The sequence below is a fragment of the Staurois parvus genome, unplaced genomic scaffold, assembly GCF_062004578.1.
Source record: "Staurois parvus isolate SC_StPar_1 unplaced genomic scaffold, SC_StPar_1.0 ptg001372l, whole genome shotgun sequence".
Classification (NCBI taxonomy): Eukaryota; Metazoa; Chordata; class Amphibia; order Anura; family Ranidae; genus Staurois; species Staurois parvus.
Window position 1 is genome coordinate 7,125 of NW_028319168.1, and position 20,783 is coordinate 27,907.

General features: G+C 43.7%; 1 protein-coding gene across 1 annotated transcript; it reads left to right on the plus strand.

Annotated features, from left to right (window-relative positions):
• The first annotated feature begins 5,964 nt into the window (after window positions 1-5,964).
• On the plus strand, window positions 5,965-15,167 carry BMP4 (bone morphogenetic protein 4). The gene is made up of 3 exons (XM_089661705.1): window positions 5,965-6,119; window positions 7,184-7,557; window positions 13,442-15,167. Exons 2-3 carry the CDS (start codon window positions 7,191-7,193, stop codon window positions 14,281-14,283), a joined length of 1,209 nt encoding a protein of 402 aa, XP_089517831.1. The 5' UTR covers window positions 5,965-6,119; window positions 7,184-7,190; the 3' UTR covers window positions 14,284-15,167.
• The last annotated feature ends 5,616 nt before the right edge of the window (window positions 15,168-20,783 follow it).

The window sequence follows — 20,783 nt, forward strand, 5'->3', positions numbered from 1 at the left end:
GGGACAGGCATGGTGCAGAGGTGACGGGTATGGTGCAGAGGGGACAGGTATGGTGCAGAGGTGACGGGTATGGTGCAGAGGGGACAGGTATGGTGCAGAGGGGACGGGTATGGTACAGAGGTGACAGGTAATGTACAGAGGTGACAGGCATGGTGCAGAGGTGACGGGTATGGTGCAGAGGTGACAGGTATGGTGCAGAGGTGACAGGTATGGTGCAGAGGTGAAGGGTATGGTGCAGAGGGGACAGGTATGGTGCAGAGGTGAAGGGTATGGTGCAGAGGGGACAGGCATGGTGCAGAGGTGACAGGTATGGTACAGAGGTGACAGGTATGGTGCAGAGGGGACGGGTATGGTGCAGAGGTGACGGGTATAATGCAGAGGTGACAGGCATGGTGCAGAGGTGACAGGTATGGTACAGAGGTGATGGGTATGGTGCAGAGGTGACAGGCATGGTGCAGAGGTGACGGGTATGGTGCAGAGGTGACAGGCATGGTGCAGAGGTGACGGGTATGGTGCAGAGGTGACAGGCATGGTGCAGAGGGGACGGGTATGGTACAGAGGGGACAGGTATGGTGCAGAGGTGACAGGTATGGTACAGAGGTGATGGGTATGGTACAGAGGTGACAGGCATGGTGCCGAGGGCGCCATTTTCTTTTAATAGATTTGATCATCAGCTATTGATAAAATGTGATTTAAAACAAGCCGGGCAGCAGCCGATGTCTACAAAGAGAGCCAATTTACACATGAAAGGCAGCCAAATTCTCACACATTCGTGTCGTGTCAATCTGGGATCTGAGCGTGACCTGGAAGATCCAACCGCCTGATGATGTGGCGATTTGTTGGAGCGATCGAATGCTCTATTCTATTTTTTTTAAATTTGCATTGCAAAGCAATTGAATGCATAAAGTGGTGGAGATAATCAATTGCAAGTCGATGGAATGGAAATCGGCCAAACCGTTTGTGGTGACCAAACCATCTGTGGACACCAAAGCATTTGTGGAGAACAAGCCATTCAGGGTGACCAAACCATTCGTGGAGACCAAACCATTCGTGGAGACCAAACCATTCGTGGAGACCAAACCATTCGTGGAGACCAAACCATTCATAGAGACCAATCCATTCATGGAGACCAAACCATTCGTGGAAACCCAACCAAATGTGGAGACGCAACCATTTGTGGTGACCAATAACATCCATGGAGACCAAACTATCTGTGGTAATTAAACCATTCATAGAGACCAAACTAGTTGCAGTGACAAAACCATTTGTGGAGATCTAAAACATCCTCGGAGACCAAACCATTTCCAGAGACAGAATCTAAAATCACATCGGGGGATGGAATCTAAAATCACATCGGGGGACGGAATCTAAAATCACATCGGGGGACGGAATCTAAAATCACATCGGGGGACGGAATCTAAAATCACATCGGGGGATGGAATCTAAAATCACATCGGGGGACGGAATCTAAAATCACATCGGGGGGACACAATCTAAAATCACATCGGGGGACGGAATCTAAAATCACATCGGGGGACGGAATCTAAAATCACATCGGGGGGACGGAATCTAAAATCACATCGGGGGACGGAATCTAAAATCACATTGGGGACCGAATCTAAAATCACATCAGGGGGCACAATCTAAAATCACATCGGGGGGACGGAATCTAAAATAACATTGGGGGACCGAATCTAAAGTCACATTGGGGGACACAATCTAAAATCACATCGCGGGAATGAATCTAAAATCACTAAAACTCATTGAGCTGCATTAGTACTTAAGGTATGCAAAAGTGGCCTTTCAATCCATGATATACCCAATCACAGGGCATGAAAGGCCAGTTTAGCATGTCTGTAGTGCTAATGCAGCTGATGAATAATTCCTATTGTCATCATGTGCTAAGCCGAGCTTTGTATCCACAGGGCTGCATTTCCATCATCGCAGCCTGCAGGCGCAAACCCCCCTCCCATCATCCCAGCCTGCAGGCGCAAACCCCCCTCCCATCATAGCAGCCTGCAGGTGCAACCCCTCTCCTCCCATCATCCCAGTCTGCAGGCGCAACCCCCCCTCTCATCATCCCAATGTGCAGGCGCAACCCCCCCTCCCATCATCGCAGTCTGCAGGTGCAATCCCCCCTCCCATCATCTCAGCCTGCAGGTGCAACCCCCCCTCCCATCATCCCAGTCTGCAGGCGCAACCCCCCCTCTCATCATCCCAGCCTGCAGGCGCAACCCCCCCTCTCATCATCCCAGCCTGCAGGCGCAACCCCCCCTCTCATCATCCCAGCCTGCAGGCGCAACCCCCCCTCTCATCATCCCAGCCTGCAGGCGCAACCCCCCCACTCATCATCCCAGCCTGCAGGCGCAACCCCCCCTCTCATCATCGCAGCCTGCAGGTGCATCCCCCCCTCCCATCATCCCAGCCTGCAGGCGCAACCCCCCCTCCCATCATCGCAGCCTGCAGGCGCATCCCCCCCATCATCCCAGCCTGCAGGCGCAACCCCCCCTCCCATCATCGCAGCCTGCAGGCACAACCCCCCCCATCATCGCAGCCTGCAGGCGCAACCCCCCCTCCCATCATCGCAGCCTGCAGGCACAACCCCCCCCATCATCGCAGCCTGCAGGCGCAAGCCCCCCATCATCGCACCCTGCAGGTGCAAACCCCCCCCCCCCAGGATAACCTCACATTTCCATGTTTTCCTCTCCTCAGAATTCTCAGAATGTGATCAGGGGCGGACTGACCATTTGGAAACTCAGGCACTGCCCGAGGGCCCGGGGTCAGTAGGGGGCCCCATGAGATGCCCCTGGTACCTTTTTCATAGGCTTTTTTGAGTTTGGGCAAGGACACAGGGGCCCCATGATCCCCTATTGCCCGGGGGCCCCATGAGTTGTCAGTCCGCCCCTGAATGTGATGGAATTATAGGAGAAGAATATTCCGACCGATGGGGGGGGGGGGAGTGCTTCCTCCTTACCTATAGACAGGTGTCTGCACCACCTAATAGTAAATCCAACCCTGTGTACTGTGTACTGTGTACCAGGGGCGGACTGACAACTCATGGGGCTTGCAGGCAATAGGGGATCATGGGGCCCCTGTGTCCTTGCCCAAACTCAAAAAAGCCTATGAAAAAGGTACCAGAGGCATCTCATGGGGCCCCCTACTGACCCCGAGCCCTCGGGCAGTGCCCGAGTTTCCAAATGGTCAGTCCGCCCCTGCTGTGTACTGTGGATAGGTTATTATAATTGATTGATATCCACTTTCCTGTGTGGCATATTGACTGAATTGTTGACTATAGAGGGATTATTCCTATCAGGAGGGATCGATCACAATCATTGATTAGGGCATGTATGGCCACCATAAAGCTGGATGGATATTCGGCGGGTTCAGAAGGGGCTGGTCAGAGTTCGATCAGTGTGTGGCCGCACCTATTGGACAGAAGTGGTCTGTGCAGCTGGAAACTTGTCAATCAGCAGCTCTAGCCAATCAGCTGCAGCCTGTGATCCGTGTCTTCTGACAGCGCTGGGTCCAGGTGGGGGGATTCCTCCATACACCACACCTCTTTGGATGGAAGAACGTTCGATGTTCTTTCTTCTGCTCGCTGGATGAACTAAAACAAATGAATCATCTGTGGCCAGCTTCAGACTTTCTAATGGTGGCCATTCACACTTCAATAATTGATCAATTGTCTATCCTGATAGGAATAATCGATCGATAGTCGACAACACAATCGACTGAAATGACAAACACAGAGAAGTGGAATTAGATCGATTGTTGGAAAGTAGGATTGTCAACGATTGATTTGTCTCTGTTTCCACCAGTTGAATGTATGACCGAACTACCTCAATATTGCCGATTGACACACAACGATCGATAATATTCTGCCCTGGCTGATCAGCTCAGATTAAGCAAATCCGATCTAAACTGAGTTTAAATTGATCGAAAAGGGAAGTTGTGACAATCTGATTCTTTGCCATTTCCATCATTCTGAACGAATAGCACATTGGTTGGAACTCTGGTTTCCTCCCACACTCCAAAGACATGCTGGGAGGTAAGTATGTGTGTGTATGGATGTGAGTTAGGGACCTTGGATTGTACGCTCCTCGGGGGCGGGGACTGATGTGAATGTACAATATATATATATACATGTAAAGCGTTGAGTAAATTAACGATGACGCATATAGAGGATAATATCCATTGTATGACACATATAGAGGATAATATACATTGTATGACACATGTAGAGGAGAATATCCATTGTATGACACATATAGAGGAGAATATACATTGTATGACGCATATAGAGGAGAATATACATTGTATGACATATATATAGAGGAGAATATACATTGTATGACGCATGTAGAGGAGAATATACATTGTATGACACATATAGAGGAGAATATACATTGTATGACACATATAGAGGATAATATCCATTGTATGACACATATATATAGAGGAGAATATCCATTGTATGACACATATAGAGGATAATATACATTGTATGACACATATAGAGGATAATATCCATTGTATGACACATATATATAGAGGAGAATATCCATTGTATGACACATATAGAGGATAATATACATTGTATGACGCATATAGAGGAGAATATACATTGTATGACACATGTAGAGGAGAATATACATTGTATGACACATATAGAGGATAATATACATTGTATGACACATATAGAGGAGAATATACATTGTATGACAAATATAGAGGAGAATATCCATTGTATGACACATATATATAGAGGATAATATCCATTGTATGACACATATAGAGGATAATATACATTGTATGACGCATATAGAGGAGAATATACATTGTATGACACATATAGAGGAGAATATACATTGTGTGACACATGTAGAGGAGAATATACATTGTATGACGCATATAGAGGAGAATATACATTGTATGACGCATGTAGAGGAAAATATACATTGTATGACGCATATAGAGGATAATATACATTGTATGACATATATATAGAGGAGAATATACATTGTATGACGCATGTAGAGGAGAATATACATTGTATGACGCATGTAGAGGAGAATATACATTGTATGACGCATGTAGAGGAAAATATACATTGTATGACGCATGTAGAGGAGAATATACATTGTATGACGCATGTAGAGGAGAATATACATTGTATGACACATATAGAGGAGAATATATATTGTATGACACATATAGAGGAGAATATACATTGTATGACACATATAGAGGAGAATATATATTGTATGACACATATAGAGGAGAATATACATTGTATGACACTTGTAGAGGATAATATACATTGTATGACACATATAGAGGAGAATATATATTGTATGACACATATAGAGGAGAATATACATTGTATGACACATGTAGAGGAGAATATACATTGTATGACACATGTAGAGGATAATATGTATCTATATATATACTGTATACTGTTCCTCTGTGTGGTATATAGAGGATCATATATGTGTGTGAGTATATATATATATACTGTTCCTCTGTGTGGTATATAGAGGATCATATATGTGTGTGAGTATATATATATATACTGTTCCTCTGTGTGGTATATAGAGGATCATATATGTGTGTGAGTATATATATATATACTGTTCATCTGTGTGGTATATAGAGGATCATATATGTGTGTGAGTATATATATATATACTGTTCCTCTGTGTGGTATATGATGGATATTCCAATCTAGGGATAATAATGTACATTGTATCAGTTTGTATCATTCTCCCGGCAGAGGAATGTACTATGTATCAATCTCCTCCATCCCCCCCGATCTCTCTCCTGCGATCCCCGCACACACCCCGCGCTCTGCTCGGACAGGAGGGGGCGTCGTCGGGCTTATATAGGCGTCCGGCCGGTGATTGGCAGGCTCCCCGGGCTCCCCACGTGACCGGTCGGTGGGCTGGATGAAAAGCAGGCGCTGGGAGTCTGGCTGCTCAGTGTAGTCATTGCCGGAGTTCTCTCCATTCCATCCGATCTGCCGAGAGCCTGCGGACCCCCCTGAGCTTTTCCACCCATTTGTCCCTCATTGCCTGTCAAGAATCATGGACTGTTGTTCTATGCCTTGTTCTCTGTCAGTGAGTAGACTTTTATTCTCATTTTTTCCACCCCCCCCCCATTATCCATGCAGGAGGGTCCCCAGATGTAGGGTGAGGACCCCTCTTCTGATGGGTGAGGTTGTCATGTTGTATCATGTATTGGGGGAGAAGATGACAGAGGGGGTGTCAGTGGTGGTCCTTATCAGGGACTGGAGTGGGGGTGTCAGTGGTGGTCCCTATCAGGGACTGGGGAGGGGGGGTCCCCATCTGATGGAATAAGGGGGTGTCAGTGGCGGTCCTCATATGATGGACTGGTCCAGGGATGAATTGCAGGAAAAGGCGTGTTTTTTGGGTGCAGCCGCCCTGGAAGCGCTGATGGCGATGAGCTCGCTGCACGCCCAGCCTGTTTATTCTGCAAGCGCTGATGGCGATGAGCTCGCTGCACACCCAGCCTGTTTATTCTGCAAGCCCTGATGGCGATGAGCTCGCTGCACGCCCAGCCTGTTTATTCTGCAAGCCCTGATGGCGATGAGCTCGCTGCACGCCCAGCCTGTTTATTCTGCAAGCGCTGATGGCGATGAGCTCGCTGCACGCCCAGCCTGTTTATTCTGCAAGCCCTGATGGCGATGAGCTCGCTGCACGCCCAGCCTGTTTATTCTGCAAGCGCTGATGGCGATGAGCTCGCTGCACGCCCAGCCTGTTTATTCTGCAAGCGCTGATGGCGATGAGCTCGCTGCACGCCCAGCCTGTTTATTCTGCGAGCGCTGATGGAGATGAGCTCGCTGCACGCCCAGCCTGTTTATTCTGCTGGCTGAGATAATTGTGCAGATAGAAGCCCAGAGACAGCACACAGATTAGTGGGGATAGTGGCTATCTGATAATGAGCTATTTGCCAGTAAACAAGTTAGACCATGATAGTCACCCCCCCCCTCCCATCACCCCCCCCCCCCAACCCCCCTGGGCATGAGGAGTAGATTGGGGCCGCTCGCTCTTGTCCTGTTGTTCTGTCTGTAGCCTCCTTGACTTTAGCTCTTTTTTTAAAAAAACACCCCCCCCCCAATGAGCCTCCTACTTATTTGCATGTATTGTGTTCTGCATCCCAGAGACACCATGATTCGTGGTAACCGAATGCTGATGGTCATTTTATTATGCCAAGTCCTGCTAGGAGGCACTAGCCATGCCAGTCTGATTCCTGAGACCGGGAAGAAGAAAGTGGCTGAGATTCAGGGCCAAGCGGGCGGAAGGAGGTCTGCTCAGAGCCATGAGCTCTTGCGGGACTTCGAGGCGACTCTGCTGCAGATGTTCGGCCTCCGCAAGCGTCCACAGCCCAGCAAGGAGGTGGTGGTGCCCGACTACATGCGGGACTTGTACCGGCTCCAGTCGGCCGAGGAGGAGGACGAATTGCAGGAGATCAGCTTGGAGTACCCCGAGAGACCTACCAGCCGCGCCAACACAGTGAGGAGCTTCCACCATGAAGGTAAGTGTCCCAGAACGTTGTGTTGTGCCTCTGGAGGGGTGGAAAGGAGGGTCAGGCGTGGGTTCCTACTAGAAAAGGCTTCCAAAAAAAAAAACCAAAACAACTTTTTAGAAGTTGGAATGTCGCAGTCCCCTGTTTGTGTTCTGAATGGTGGTTTCAGCCCTACTGGGGTCTCTTCTGGATCAGGTTTGGAGAAGGTTCTTTGTGGTGGATCTTTATGTTATGACTTTAGAGCTTTAAACCCAAAGCTCTGTCCTTGTAGGGCACCCTTGTGAGATATCTTGGCCACCTTTTAATCATTTAGCATCATTATGTTGGAAAGTCATTCCCCCCCCTTCCCCCCACCCCCCAAGGTACCTCCTGTATACACCCAGTATATAAAACTCTTTGAGCATTGTGCCTTGTCTTCAGTCTGTCTGTTGAGGTATAATATCCTTGGAGCTCCTACCTATTCTCATGTAATGCCCGGTAACACCTTCCATTGTCTTGTGTTTGTGTAGAACTGTTCAACAACTAACTGACCATCCCCCTTAATTTCCATCATGTATTTTGCAGAGTCCTGTTAAAGTCCCAGCCCCCCCCCCCCCCCCTTTGTACATTAGGCATGTAGCAACTGCTTAATTCCTGACCTGGATATAGGTATGCGAGCCTGCGATCCCTCATAGCTGAGACTCGCCCAGCTGCTCACTCCCTTGTTATCGCCGTATATGTTGAATTATCGTCTGTTGGTAATGCGGGAGTGCACTCCTATCTTGCTAAGGTTGCAGCAGCCCAATGCTAACCATGTAATAGCTTCTTGGCAGTCTTCTCATTGCGAAAAAATGAAAAGAACCATCAGAGGTTAAACCACTTGCGTTGGCCGGGTTGGCACCTATCTTCCAACCTGAAGAACCCAAGTTCCTTTTAGTTAATCGCATTGCATCGTGTTGAATTCCAGCCTGAAGATATATCAGTGTGTAGATCTAAGTTGTTTTTTTTTTAAGTTGGTCGCATGCAGAACTTAGTTCTTCTGGTTAGTTGGTCATATGCATCTTATTGAACTCCAGCCTGAAGATATATCGATATAGACCTACGTTTCTTTTTCGTTGGTTGCATGCAACTTGTTGAATTCCAGCTTGAAGGTTTATAAATGTGTAGATCTAAGTTCTTCTGGTTACTTGGTCCTAGGCATCTTATTGAACTCCAGCCTGAAGATATATCGATGTAGACCTACGTTTCTTTTTCGTTGGTTGCATGCAATTTGTTGAATTCCAGCTTGAAGGTTTATAAATGTGTAGATCTAAGTTCTTCTGGTTACTTGGTCGTAGGCATCTTGTTGACTTCCAGCCTTTGGAAGGACTAGAAGCAGCAGCATGGTCTACCAGCTTGACTCGAAGTTCCTCAGTATTTAGGGTCTTCATAAAGTTGACTTTAAAATCTGCTTAAGTGATATTTAATGCACGTGAACCCCAGAAACAGGTTTCTAAACCTTGATTATACTCTACAGTGGTATTATAGGCACAGATTTGTCATTTAAAGTCACGTTTGTGTGTGAGGAAACTGTAATGAAAAACCTAACTGAAGATCTAGGTGACATTGAAGGTCTTTTCTAAAATGTTCTAAGTTGTCCCGTTGATGGGTAAGGAGCAATAAGCAGACAGTTTGATTTTCTTGTACATACATGATGCTAAATGCGTTATAGAATGATAAGAGCTTAGTACGGAGCTACACATCCTGGGATCTCTAAATGCGTAGACCAACCTTTTCAATGCAGAGGAAAGAATGTCCCTTACATTGGGGGTCAGTGGGAAGAATGTCCCTTACATTGGGGGTCAGTGGGAAGAATGTCCCTTACATTGGGGGTCAGTTGGAAGAATGTCCCTTACATTGGGGGTCAGTTGGAAGAATGTCCCTTACATTGGGGGTCAGTGGGAAGAATGTCCCTTACATTGGTGGTCAGTGGGAAGAATGTCCCTTACATTGGGGATCAGTGGGAAGAATGTCCCTTACATTGGGGGTCAGTGGAAAGAATGTCCCTTACATTGGGGGTCAGTGGGAAGAATGTCCCTTACATTGGTGGTCAGTGGGAAGAATGTCCCTTACATTGGTGATCAGTGGGAAGAATGTCCCTTACATTGGTGATCAGTGGGAAGAACGTCCCTTACATTGGGGGTCAGTGGGAAGAATGTCCCTTACATTGGGGGTCAGTGGGAAGAATGTCCCTTACATTGGGGGTCAGTGGGAAGAATGTCCCTTACATTGGTGATCAGTGGGAAGAACGTCCCTTACATTGTGGGTCAGTGGGAAGAATGTCCCTTACATTGGGGGTCAGTGGGAAGAATGTCCCTTACATTGGTGGTCAGTGGGAAGATTGTCCCTTACATTGGTGATCAGTGGGAAGAATGTCCCTTAGATTGGTGATCAGTGGGAAGAATGTCCCTTACATTGGTGGTCAGTGGGAAGAATGTCCCTTACATTGGTGATCATCGGGAAGAATGTCCCTTACATTGGGGGTCAGTGGGAAGAATGTCCCTTACATTGGGGGTCAGTGGGAAGAATGTCCCTTACATTGGTGATCAGTGGGAAGAATGTCCCTTACATTGGTGGTCAGTGGGAAGAATGTCCCTTACATTGGGGGTCAGTGGGAAGAATGTCCCTTACATTGGTGGTCAGTGGGAAGAATGTCCCTTACATTGGGGGTCAGTGGGAAGAATGTCCCTTACATTGGGGGTCAGTGGGAAGAATGTCCCTTACAATGGGGGTCAGTGGGAAGAATGTCCCTTACATTGGGGGTCAGTGGGAAGAATGCTCCTTACATTGGTGGTCAGTGGGAAGAATGTCCCTTACATTGGTGGTCAGTGGGAAGAATGTCCCTTACATTGGTGGTCAGTGGGAAGAATGTCCCTTACATTGGTGATCAGTGGGAAGAATGTCCCTTACATTGGGGGTCAGTGGGAAGAATGTCCCTTACATTGGGGATCAGTGGGAAGAATGTCCCTTACATTGGTGGCCAGTGGGAAGAATGTCTCTTACATTGGGGGTCAGTGGGAAGAACGTCCCTTACATTGGTGGTCAGTGAGAAGAACGTCCCTTACATTGGTGGTCAGTGGGAAGAACGTCCCTTACATTAGTGGTCAGTGGGAAGAACGTCCCTTACATTGGTGGTCAGTGGGAAGAACGTCCCTTACATTGGTGGTCAGTGAGAAGAATGTCCCTTACATTGGGGGGGTCAGTGGGAAGAATGTCCCTTACATTGGGGGTCAGTGGGAAGAACGTCCCTAACATTGGTGGTCAATGGGAAGAATGTTCCTTACATTGGGGGTCAGCGGGAAGAATGTCCCTTACATTGGGGGTCAGTGGGAAGAATGTCCCTTACATTGGGGGTCAGTGGGAAGAATGTCCCTTACATTGGGGGTCAGTATGAAGAATGTCCCTTACATTGGAGGTCAGTGGGAAGAATGTCCCTTACATTGGGGGTCAGTATGAAGAATGTCCCTTATATTTGTAGTCATTGGGAATAATTCCCCCCCCCCTTAGCTAAAACTTATCTGAGAGACCTAAATTGCTCATTGCTCAAGGAACGCCTAGCACCTTTTGTAGGAACCCTAGAGTTCCACGGATCCCTGGTTGAGAAACACTGGCTTCATGCTTGGTGCTGTACTATCACAGGTGGGGCAGTTGATGTTGTGATTTCCGCATCATGTTCTTTAACATGGAAGTTAGCCATTGGTCCGCTTTCCAAGTCCTGAGTCACATGACGCGTGCACCTAGTCAATGTTATTATGGATTTTTGTTTTGTTTTTTCGTTTATTTAAACTTTGTTACATTATCTACCACACAACACCAAATTTTTTTTTTTTTTTTTTTGCCTGAACCCCTTCGGCTTAAACAAACCTGTGATTGTCCCGTTGAACTTGCTTTGAATCCCTTAAAAAAAGCTCGGTCTCGCCCATTTATGTTACATGCGGAGCATAGGTTAGTTTTCAGCTTGTATAAACTGCGTTATGTGCTCCCATCTCATCAAAGGCGCAAGGCGCACCTCCCTGTTTTTTCCACTCGCTTTAATACTTAAAGTACACTCGGTGTATTTAACGCCACAACCGTGTGTTTGTAAGATTTGTTCAATGAAGCCTTGTAATCCGATCCAAATGTTTCCTTGCGGATGTTTTTTTCCCAAGGTAAATCGGAGTTATTAATCCACGGCATCTTTGCAGTACTGGAATTTTGCTTTTCTTTCCCCCCTCTTCTGTAATATGATCAACAAGGCATGCTCTATGCTTTCAAAAATTGCTGGATCTCCCGAGCAATACACTTCAGATTCAGAAAGAAACTTTGTATGTGATCTCGCCTGCCAAGTGATTTATGTAGATGGAACTTGCAAATTTGGATCGCAAGTGGCTCCAAGGCTGAACTTTGTAGAGTTCGCAGGGTTTGCATAAGTAGTAGCATTTTTAGGAGCGAGGAACTCGTTGAGGAAGGAGGGTCTCTTTATCTGCCATATTGTGTTCTTTTGTATAAGTAGCAGCATTTTCAGAGTGAGGACATCTTTAGATCTTTTCAAAAAGTTGAGGAACCGTAGTTTGTTTATTTCGTCATATCACAATTGTTTGCATTAATAGCAGCATGTTAAGAGTGAGGAACTCTTTAGATCCTTTAAAAAACTTGAGGAACCGTAGTCTGTTTATCTTGTCATATTGCAATTTTTTGCGTTCATAGCAGCATGTGAGGACATCTTTAGATTTCTATAAAAGGTTGAGGAACAGAAGTCCCTTTATCTTGTCATGTTGCAATTTTTTGCTTTCATAGCAGCATGTGAGGACATCTTTAGAGCTTTTCAAAAAGTTGAGGAACCGTAGTTTATATTAACATGCTGCTATTAATGCAAAAAATTGCAATATGACAAGAGTGAGGACATATTTAGATCTTTCAAAATGTTGAGGAACCATAGTCTGTTTATCTTGTCATATTGCAATTTTTTGCATTAATAGCAGCATGTGAGGACATCTTTAGATTTCTATAAAAAGTTGAGGAACAGAAGTCCCTTTATCTTGTCATGTTGCAATTTTTTGCATTAATAGCAGCATGTGAGGACATCTTTAGATCTCTACAAAAAGTTGAGGAATGAAAGTCCCTTTATCTTGTCATACTGCACTTTTTTGCATTAATAGCAGCATGTTAAGAGTGAGGACATCTTTAGATCTTTTCAAAAAGTTGAAGAACAGTAGTTTGTCTGAACATGCTGCTATTAATGAAAAAAATTGCAATATGACGAGATAAACAAACTATGGTTCCTCAACTTTTTGAAAAGATCTAAAGATGTCCTCACATGCTGCTATGAACGCAAAAAAATTGCAATATGACAAGAGTGAGGACATCTTTAGATCTCTACAAAAAGTTGAGGAACCGTAGTTTGTATATCTCGTCATATTGCAAATTTTTGCATTAATAGCAGTATTTTAAGAGTGAGGAACTCTTTAGATCTTTCAAAAAGTTGAGGAACCGTAGTCTGTTTATCTTGTCATATTGCAATTTTTTGCATTAATAGCAGCATGTGAGGACATCTTTAGATCTCTACAAAAAGTTGAGGAACGGAAGTCCCTTATCTTGTCATGTTGCAATTTTGTGCATTCATAGCAGCATGTTAAGAGTGAGGACATCTTTAGATCTGTACAAAAAGTTGAGGAACCGTAGTTTGTTTATCTCGTCATATTGCACATTTTTGCATTATTAGCAGCATGTTAAGAGTGAGGACAACTTTAACAAAAAGTTGAGGAACGGTGGTCCCTTTATCTTGTCATTTGCATTCTTTGTTAGAATAGTAGGGGCAGCTTGTGTGAAGACTCGTCTACATCTGTTCAAACCACGCTGAGTCAAATATTAATTTTTCCTCTTCTTTCTTTGTTAGAACATTTGGAGAGCATTCCAGGCACGACAGGAAACATGAGTATTCGTTTTTTCTTCAATCTCACCAGCATTCCAGAGAACGAGGTGATATCGTCAGCTGAGCTTAGACTGTATAGAGAACAGATAGACCACGGACCTACGTGGGAGGAGGGATTCCATAGGATAAATATATTTGAAGTCATGAAACCTTTTACAGAGAATGAACAGTTGATCACTAGGCTACTGGACACGAGGCTCATCCACCACAACGTAACGCGGTGGGAAAGTTTTGACGTAAGCCCGGCCATTACGCGGTGGACCCAAGACAAGGTCATAAACCACGGGCTTGCAGTGGAGGTGGTCCACCTCAACCAGACTAAACATTTTCAGGGGAAGCACGTTCGGATTAGCCGTTCCTTATTACCTCAAGAGAACTCAGACTGGTCACAAATGAGGCCGCTTTTAATCACCTTTAGCCACGACGGCAGGGGACATGCACTGACCAGGAGGTCAAAACGAAGTCCCAAACAGCAGAGAGCCCGTAAAAAAAATAAAAATTGCCGTAGGCACGCGTTATACGTGGATTTCAGCGACGTTGGCTGGAACGATTGGATTGTGGCACCCCCTGGATATCAAGCCTTTTATTGCCATGGCGATTGCCCATTTCCATTGGCTGACCACTTAAACTCAACCAACCATGCCATTGTACAAACTCTGGTTAACTCCGTTAACTCCAGCATCCCCAAAGCTTGCTGCGTACCAACAGAACTGAGCGCCATTTCCATGCTGTACTTGGACGAGTACGACAAAGTGGTCCTTAAAAACTATCAGGAGATGGTGGTAGAGGGTTGTGGATGCCGCTAAAAAACACCAAAGGCAGACTGCTTGTTATCTGCTGGACTCCTCTGAAAATGAACAATCATCTTGACCTTATTTATGTCTTTTATGTGCAAATTTTTTTTTTTTTGACCATATGATCATATATTTTGCAAAATATATTTATAACAACATATTAAAAGGAAAAAAAATAAAATAAGTCAATATTTTCAAAAAAAAAATTTTTTTTTCCCCCAAAAACATAAGCTACTTTTTTTTTTTTTTTTTGTACAGTTGTCTATAAAATGTACATTTAGGAAAATGTCGGATTTATAAAGGGGATAGAATTTTTTTTTTTTTTATACAAAATGAGCTTTTTATAGTGTTAATATTTATTGGCAATATGACTTAAACACCTATTCCTAAATGAATGTAAATTAACGTAAAGCATATTGCTGTTTGCAAGTCACAGAGGGAATCCCAGAAGCCTCTGGGGTAATCTGTGTTTTTTTTTATTTTTTTTTTTTATTTCCAGTTTGTGTGAAAAGAGTCTAGGAAGTACCTGAGTTCAATTTGTTATGCTAATGATAAGCACAGCCACTGCCCCTCCTCTTGCAGTTTATTGTTGGTTCCCAGCTATTATTATTTTTTTTTTTTTTTTTAAGACTGGGCTGTTGGGTAAAAAAAAAATGTAAAAAAAAAATAATTTCTTTAAAAAAAAAATGAAAGCATTCCACTTTTTGAAAAAAAAAAAAAAAAAAGGTAGACACCTGACAACTACTGTACTTTTTAACTGGCAGATCCCTTCATCTGTATTGCCAGAAAAAAAAAAAAAAAACACAAATCCTATTATTTTTTAATAATAAGTAAAAAAAAATTATATAATATTTTGGCAATATTTTTTAAATAAACATATTTATTTTTCCTCTCGACATTGAAACAATCTGTCATTTTAACCTTGTGCGTCACCATGTCCAGATATCCCCAGGAGACTATTGTAAAGCTTGTTTTTTAATTATTGAAACTCTCCAATGCTTAGGAGGAGGTGGTGGTGGTGGTGGGAGGTGGGGGGTGATGGAGTGAGTCGTTGTGGGGGGGGGGAGGCTTAGTTAAAACCAATAAAAACTTGAACAGTGGAAAGATTGGCAAGACTTCACTTCCTGGAGAGTGCAGGTGGAGAGACCAGATCAGGGCCTCGGGGTAATACATCCAGACTCCATGCTGCTTTTGTCTTGTAACTGCCTTCAAAAAGGGCCTTTTTAATTGTACAGAGCTTAAATAAATTGTTTAAAAGAGAGTGAACTTAGTTTCCCCTTAGGACAAATTTGTTTTGTGACGTTTGATTTACAAAAAAAAGAAAAAAAGAGAAAAGAAAACTTGGAGAAGAAAAAAATGGAACCTGCCGGTGCAAACTGTTTTGCTCGCTACGCGGATACATGGAGCACTAAAGGAGTTGTACAACCAAACCACTCAACAGAAATTAAACATCGCTTTATATACGGCGTAGAGGGTTTTTTTTTTGTTTTTATAACTTTCTTCGTAAAAAGTTGGAGGAGATAAAAATATATTTAAAATTAGATGGTACAGAAAAGGGGGGGGGGGGGGGGTTTGACTACAAAACTCTACCTCCTGGCCATGTAAATCCATAAAAAGTACCACCAGGTGATGTTTTTGAACTTTTTGATGGAAGAACATCAATTTGCTCTCCAAATGGTACTGGTTCAAATCTCTTATTTTATAAGGGGGGGGGGGGGGGGTTAACTACAACTTGACTTCCTGGCCATGTAAACCGTAAAAAAGTGCTACCAGGTGAAGGGTTTGACTACAAAACTCTTTATCTCCTGGGCATGTAAGTCCATAAAAAGTACCACCAGGTGATGTTTTTGAACTGTTTTGATGGCTAACATGGAAGAACAATCTGCTCTCCAGATGATACTGGTTCAAATCTCTTGTTTTCTAAGGGGGGGGAGAGGGAGAGTTAATGCCAACTTGCTTGACTTCCTGGCCATGTAAACCGTTAAAAAAGTGCTACCAGGTGAAGGGTTTGACTACACAACTCTACCTCCTGGGCATGTAACCCATAAAAGGTACCAGCAGGTGATGTTTTTGAACTGTTTTGATGGCTAACATGGAAGAATAATCTGCTCTCCAGATGATACTGGTTCAAATCTCTTGTTTTCTAAGGGGGGGGGAGAGGGAGAGTTAATTTCAACTTGCTTGACTTCCTGGCCATGTAAATCGTTAAAAAAGTGCTACCAGGTGAAGGGTTTGACTACAAAACTCTTTATCTCCTGGGCATGTAAATCCATAAAAAGTACCAGCAGGTGATGTTTTTGAACTTTTTGATGGCTAACATGGAAGAACAATCTGCTCTCCAGATGATACCGGTTCAAATCCCTTATTTTCTACGGGGGGGGGGGGGGGGGGAGAGGGAGAGTTAACGCCAACTTGTTTGACTTCCTGGCCATGTACACCGTTAAAAAAGTGCTACCAGGTGAAGGGTTTGACTACACAACTCTACCTCCTGGGCATGTAAACCCATAAAAAGTACCACCAGGTGATGTTTTTGAACTGTTTGATGGCTAACATGGAAGAATAATCTGCTCTCCAGATGATACTGGTTCAAATCTCTTGTTTTCTAAGGGGGGAGAGGGAGCGTTAACGCCAACTTGCTTGACTTCCTATCCATGTACATCGTTAAAAAAGTGCTACCAGGTGAAGGGTTTGACTACAAAACTCTACCTCCTGGGCATGTAAGTCCATAAAAAGTACCACCAGGTGATGTTTTTGAACTGTTTTGATGGCTAACATGGAAGAACATCAATCTGCTCTCAAATGATACTGTTCAAATCTCTTGTTTTCTAAGGGGAGGGGGGGAGGGAGAGTTAACTCCAACTTGCTTGACTTCCTGGCCATGTAAACCATTAAAAAAGTGCTACCAAGTGAAGGGTTTGACTACAAAACTCTTTATCTCCTGGCGGTGTAAATCCATAAAAAGTACCACCAGGTGATGTTTTTTTAACTTTTTATCCCAAGGGACACGGTTCAAATAACTAATTTTCGAGGGGAGGAGTTGACTCCAACTTTCTTGACTTCCTGGCCATGTAAACCTATAAAAAAAAAAAGTTCTGCCAGGTGATGTTTTTAAACTTTTTATCTTAAAATGGCGATTAACGTAGAACATCAGTCTGCTCTGCAAGTGATACTGGGTAAAATATAAACTTTTCTAAGGTAGGGCAAGAGCTGATTCCAACAGTCTTGACTTCTTGGCCATGTAAAGCCATAATAAAGTACCGCCAGATGATGCTTTTCAGCTTTTTATCCCAAGGGGTATCGGTTCAAATAGCTAATTTTCTAGGGGAGGGTAAGAGTTGACTCCAACATTCTTGACTTTCTGGCCATGTAAACGCATAAAAAAGTACCGCCAGGAAATGTTTGAACTTTTTTATCCTAAAATGGCGACTAACGTAGAACATCAGTCTGCTCTGCAAGTGATACTGGTCCAAATATCTAATTTTTTAAGATAGGGAAATGGTTGATTCCAACACTCTTGACTTCCTGGTCGTGTGGAACCATAAAAAAGTACCACCAGGTGACTTTTTTCAACTTTTTATCCCAAGGAACACCGATTCAAATAACTAATATTCTAGGGGAGGGGGAGAGTTGACTCTTAACACTCTTGACTTTTTGGCCATGTAAACCTATAAAAAAGCACCACCAGGTGATGTTTTTGAACTTTTTTATCCTAAAATGCAGACTAAAGTAGAACAACGGTCTGCTCTGCAAGTGATACTGTTCCAAATATCTAATTTTCTAGGGGAGGGGAAGGGTTAACTCCAACACTCTTGACTTCTTGGCCATTTAATCCCTTAAAAAAGTACCACCAGGTGATGTTTTTCAACTTTTTATCCCAAGGAACACCGATTTCAAATAACTCATTTTCTAGGGAAGGGGGAGAGTTGACTTCAACGCTCTTGACTTCTTGACCATTTAAAATCTAAAAAAAATACTACCAGGTGATGTTTTTGAACTTTTTTATCCTAAAATTGTTGCTAACATAGAACGACAGTCTGCTCTGCAAGAGATGTTGGTGTAAATACCCAATTTTCTAGGAGAGGGGATGAGTAAACTCCAACATTCTTGACATCCTGTCCATGTAAACCCATAAAAATGTACCACCAGGTGAAGTTTTGGAACTTTTTGTCCGTTAACATAGAACAACAGTCTGCTCTGTAAATGATACTGGTTCAAATATCTTATTTTTCTAGAAGAGGGGAAGAGTTGACGTTAACTTTCTTGACTTCCTGGCCATGTAAACCCATAAAAAAGTTCTGCACAGGCGAAGTTTTTTAACCTTTTTTTATCTTAAAATGACTCAGTTAACATAGAATGATAGTCTGCCCTCTCAGTGATACTGGTCCAAGTATCTAATTTTCTAGAAATGGGGAGAATCCACCACTCTTGACCTCCTGGCCATGTAAACCCATAAAAATGTACTGCCAGATGATGTTTCTGAACTTTTTTATCCGAAAGTGGTGGCTAACATAGAACGACAGTCTGCTCTGCAACTGATGTTGGTGTAAATACCCAATTTTCTAGGGGAGGGGAAGAGTTAACTTCAACATTCTTGACCTCCTGGCCATGTAAACCCTTAAAAAAGTGCTACCAGGTGAAGTTTTTGCACTTTTCATTCTTAAATGGTGGCTGACATAGAACAACAGTCTTCTCTGCAAGTGATGTTGGTGCAAATGTCTAATTTTCTAGGGGAAGGGAAGAGTAAACTCTCTTGACTTCCTGTCCATGTAAATCTGTAAAAATGTACCACCAGGTGATGTTTTTCAACTTTGATCTCAAGGGACACCGGTCCAAATATCTAATTTTCTAGGAGAGGGAAAGAGTTAACTCCAACATTCTTGACATCCTGTCTATGTAAACCCATAAAAATGTACCACCAGGTGATGTTTTTGCACTTTTTGACGGCTAACATGGAAGGACAACAATTCGCTCTCCAAATGATACCAGTTCAAATTTCTTATTTTCTAGGGGGGGGGGGAGAGTTATCTCCAACTTGCTTGACTTCCTGGCCATGTAAACCCTTAAAAAAGTGCTACCAGGTGAAGTTTTTGAACTTTTTATCCTTAAATGGTGGCTAACATAGAACAACAGTCTTCTCTGCAAGTGATGTTGGTGCAAATATCTAATTTTCTAGGGGAGGGGAAGATTAAACACCAACATTCTTTAGCTTTCTTGACTTCCTGGCCATGTAAACCCATAAAAAAGTTCTGCAAGGAGATGTTTTTGAACCTTTTTTTAATCTTAAAATGGCTCAGCTAACATAGAACGATAGTCTGCCTTGTCGGTGATACCGGTCCAAATATCTAATTTTCTAGGAAGGGGGAGAGTTGACTCCAACACTCTTGACCTCCTGGCCATGTAAACCCATAAAAAAGTACCGCCAGGTGATGTTTCTGAACTTTTGTATCCTAAAATGGTGGCTAACATAGAACGACAGTCTGCTCTGCCAGGGATACTGGTTCAAATATCTAATTTTCTGTCCAGTGTGGGTCATCTTACATGCTTACAATGTTATTAGAAGCTCATACGAAAGGTCTCCACAAAATGGACCAATGAGATGCCTTGTTTCAATGAGATTGATTTCACCACTGTAGAGAACCTTCTTTCCTCTGCTGTGGAAAAGGGGCTTTCCTAAGCCCCCTTAGGACCAGTCCAAATAGTGTGTAGATGGAGCCTTGTGCAGTTCAAGCGTCTTTCAAGCAGCTTCCTTGAAGCCCATAAAACACCTTTCCGCACCTGCCTGGGAAAACTCAGTTTAATTTTTTTTCTTCATCGACAGCACTGGCTGTAGCTTTTGAACAACGGCTTAAAGTGTGTTTAAAGCTACAACCATTAGAATCCGTATTCAGTATTAGCCATTAGGAGCTGAGAAGTGCTTTGAGGTCTTCAAGCTCACGGGAAGGTCTTCGAAAAATAGTTCTACGCTTCCAGAATGGTCTACATAGGTCAACGTCTGTGTGTGATAGACCTTAATGAGCTTTTTTGTGTTGTTTACTGGCCCTTTAAAACATGGATGCCATGGTTTGGATTTTGAAAGTACGCCATTTCTGTAACATCTGTGGTGGTTCATTTTGGCTGTTCATCCATTCATCTGTGCCTAGCCCTGTGCATTGGGAGGTCAATGCAGGTGGCTTGGTATATACGTGTGTGAACTGCTTTTGTTAAACAATCAGATTTTTTTTTTTTTTTACGTTAATTAGTTATTTTGTCGGATTTGCTGCAAAGCAGACAAACTGGGTAGAACTATGTATGTTTTTTGCACATTTCTACAAATTGGTAAGTATAAATCTGTCTGGAAACACGAGGATAAGAGGTCAGAACTTAGTGAGGTCCTCCATTCCACTGACAGGCACCTCCCGTGCTTGGGCTATCAACGGCAGATCAGATGAAAAATTCTAATTGCTAGTAATGCAGGTCTACCTGTCCAAGGGTGCCACATGTCTGGACGTCCACTATCAGATGGTCGTCTGATT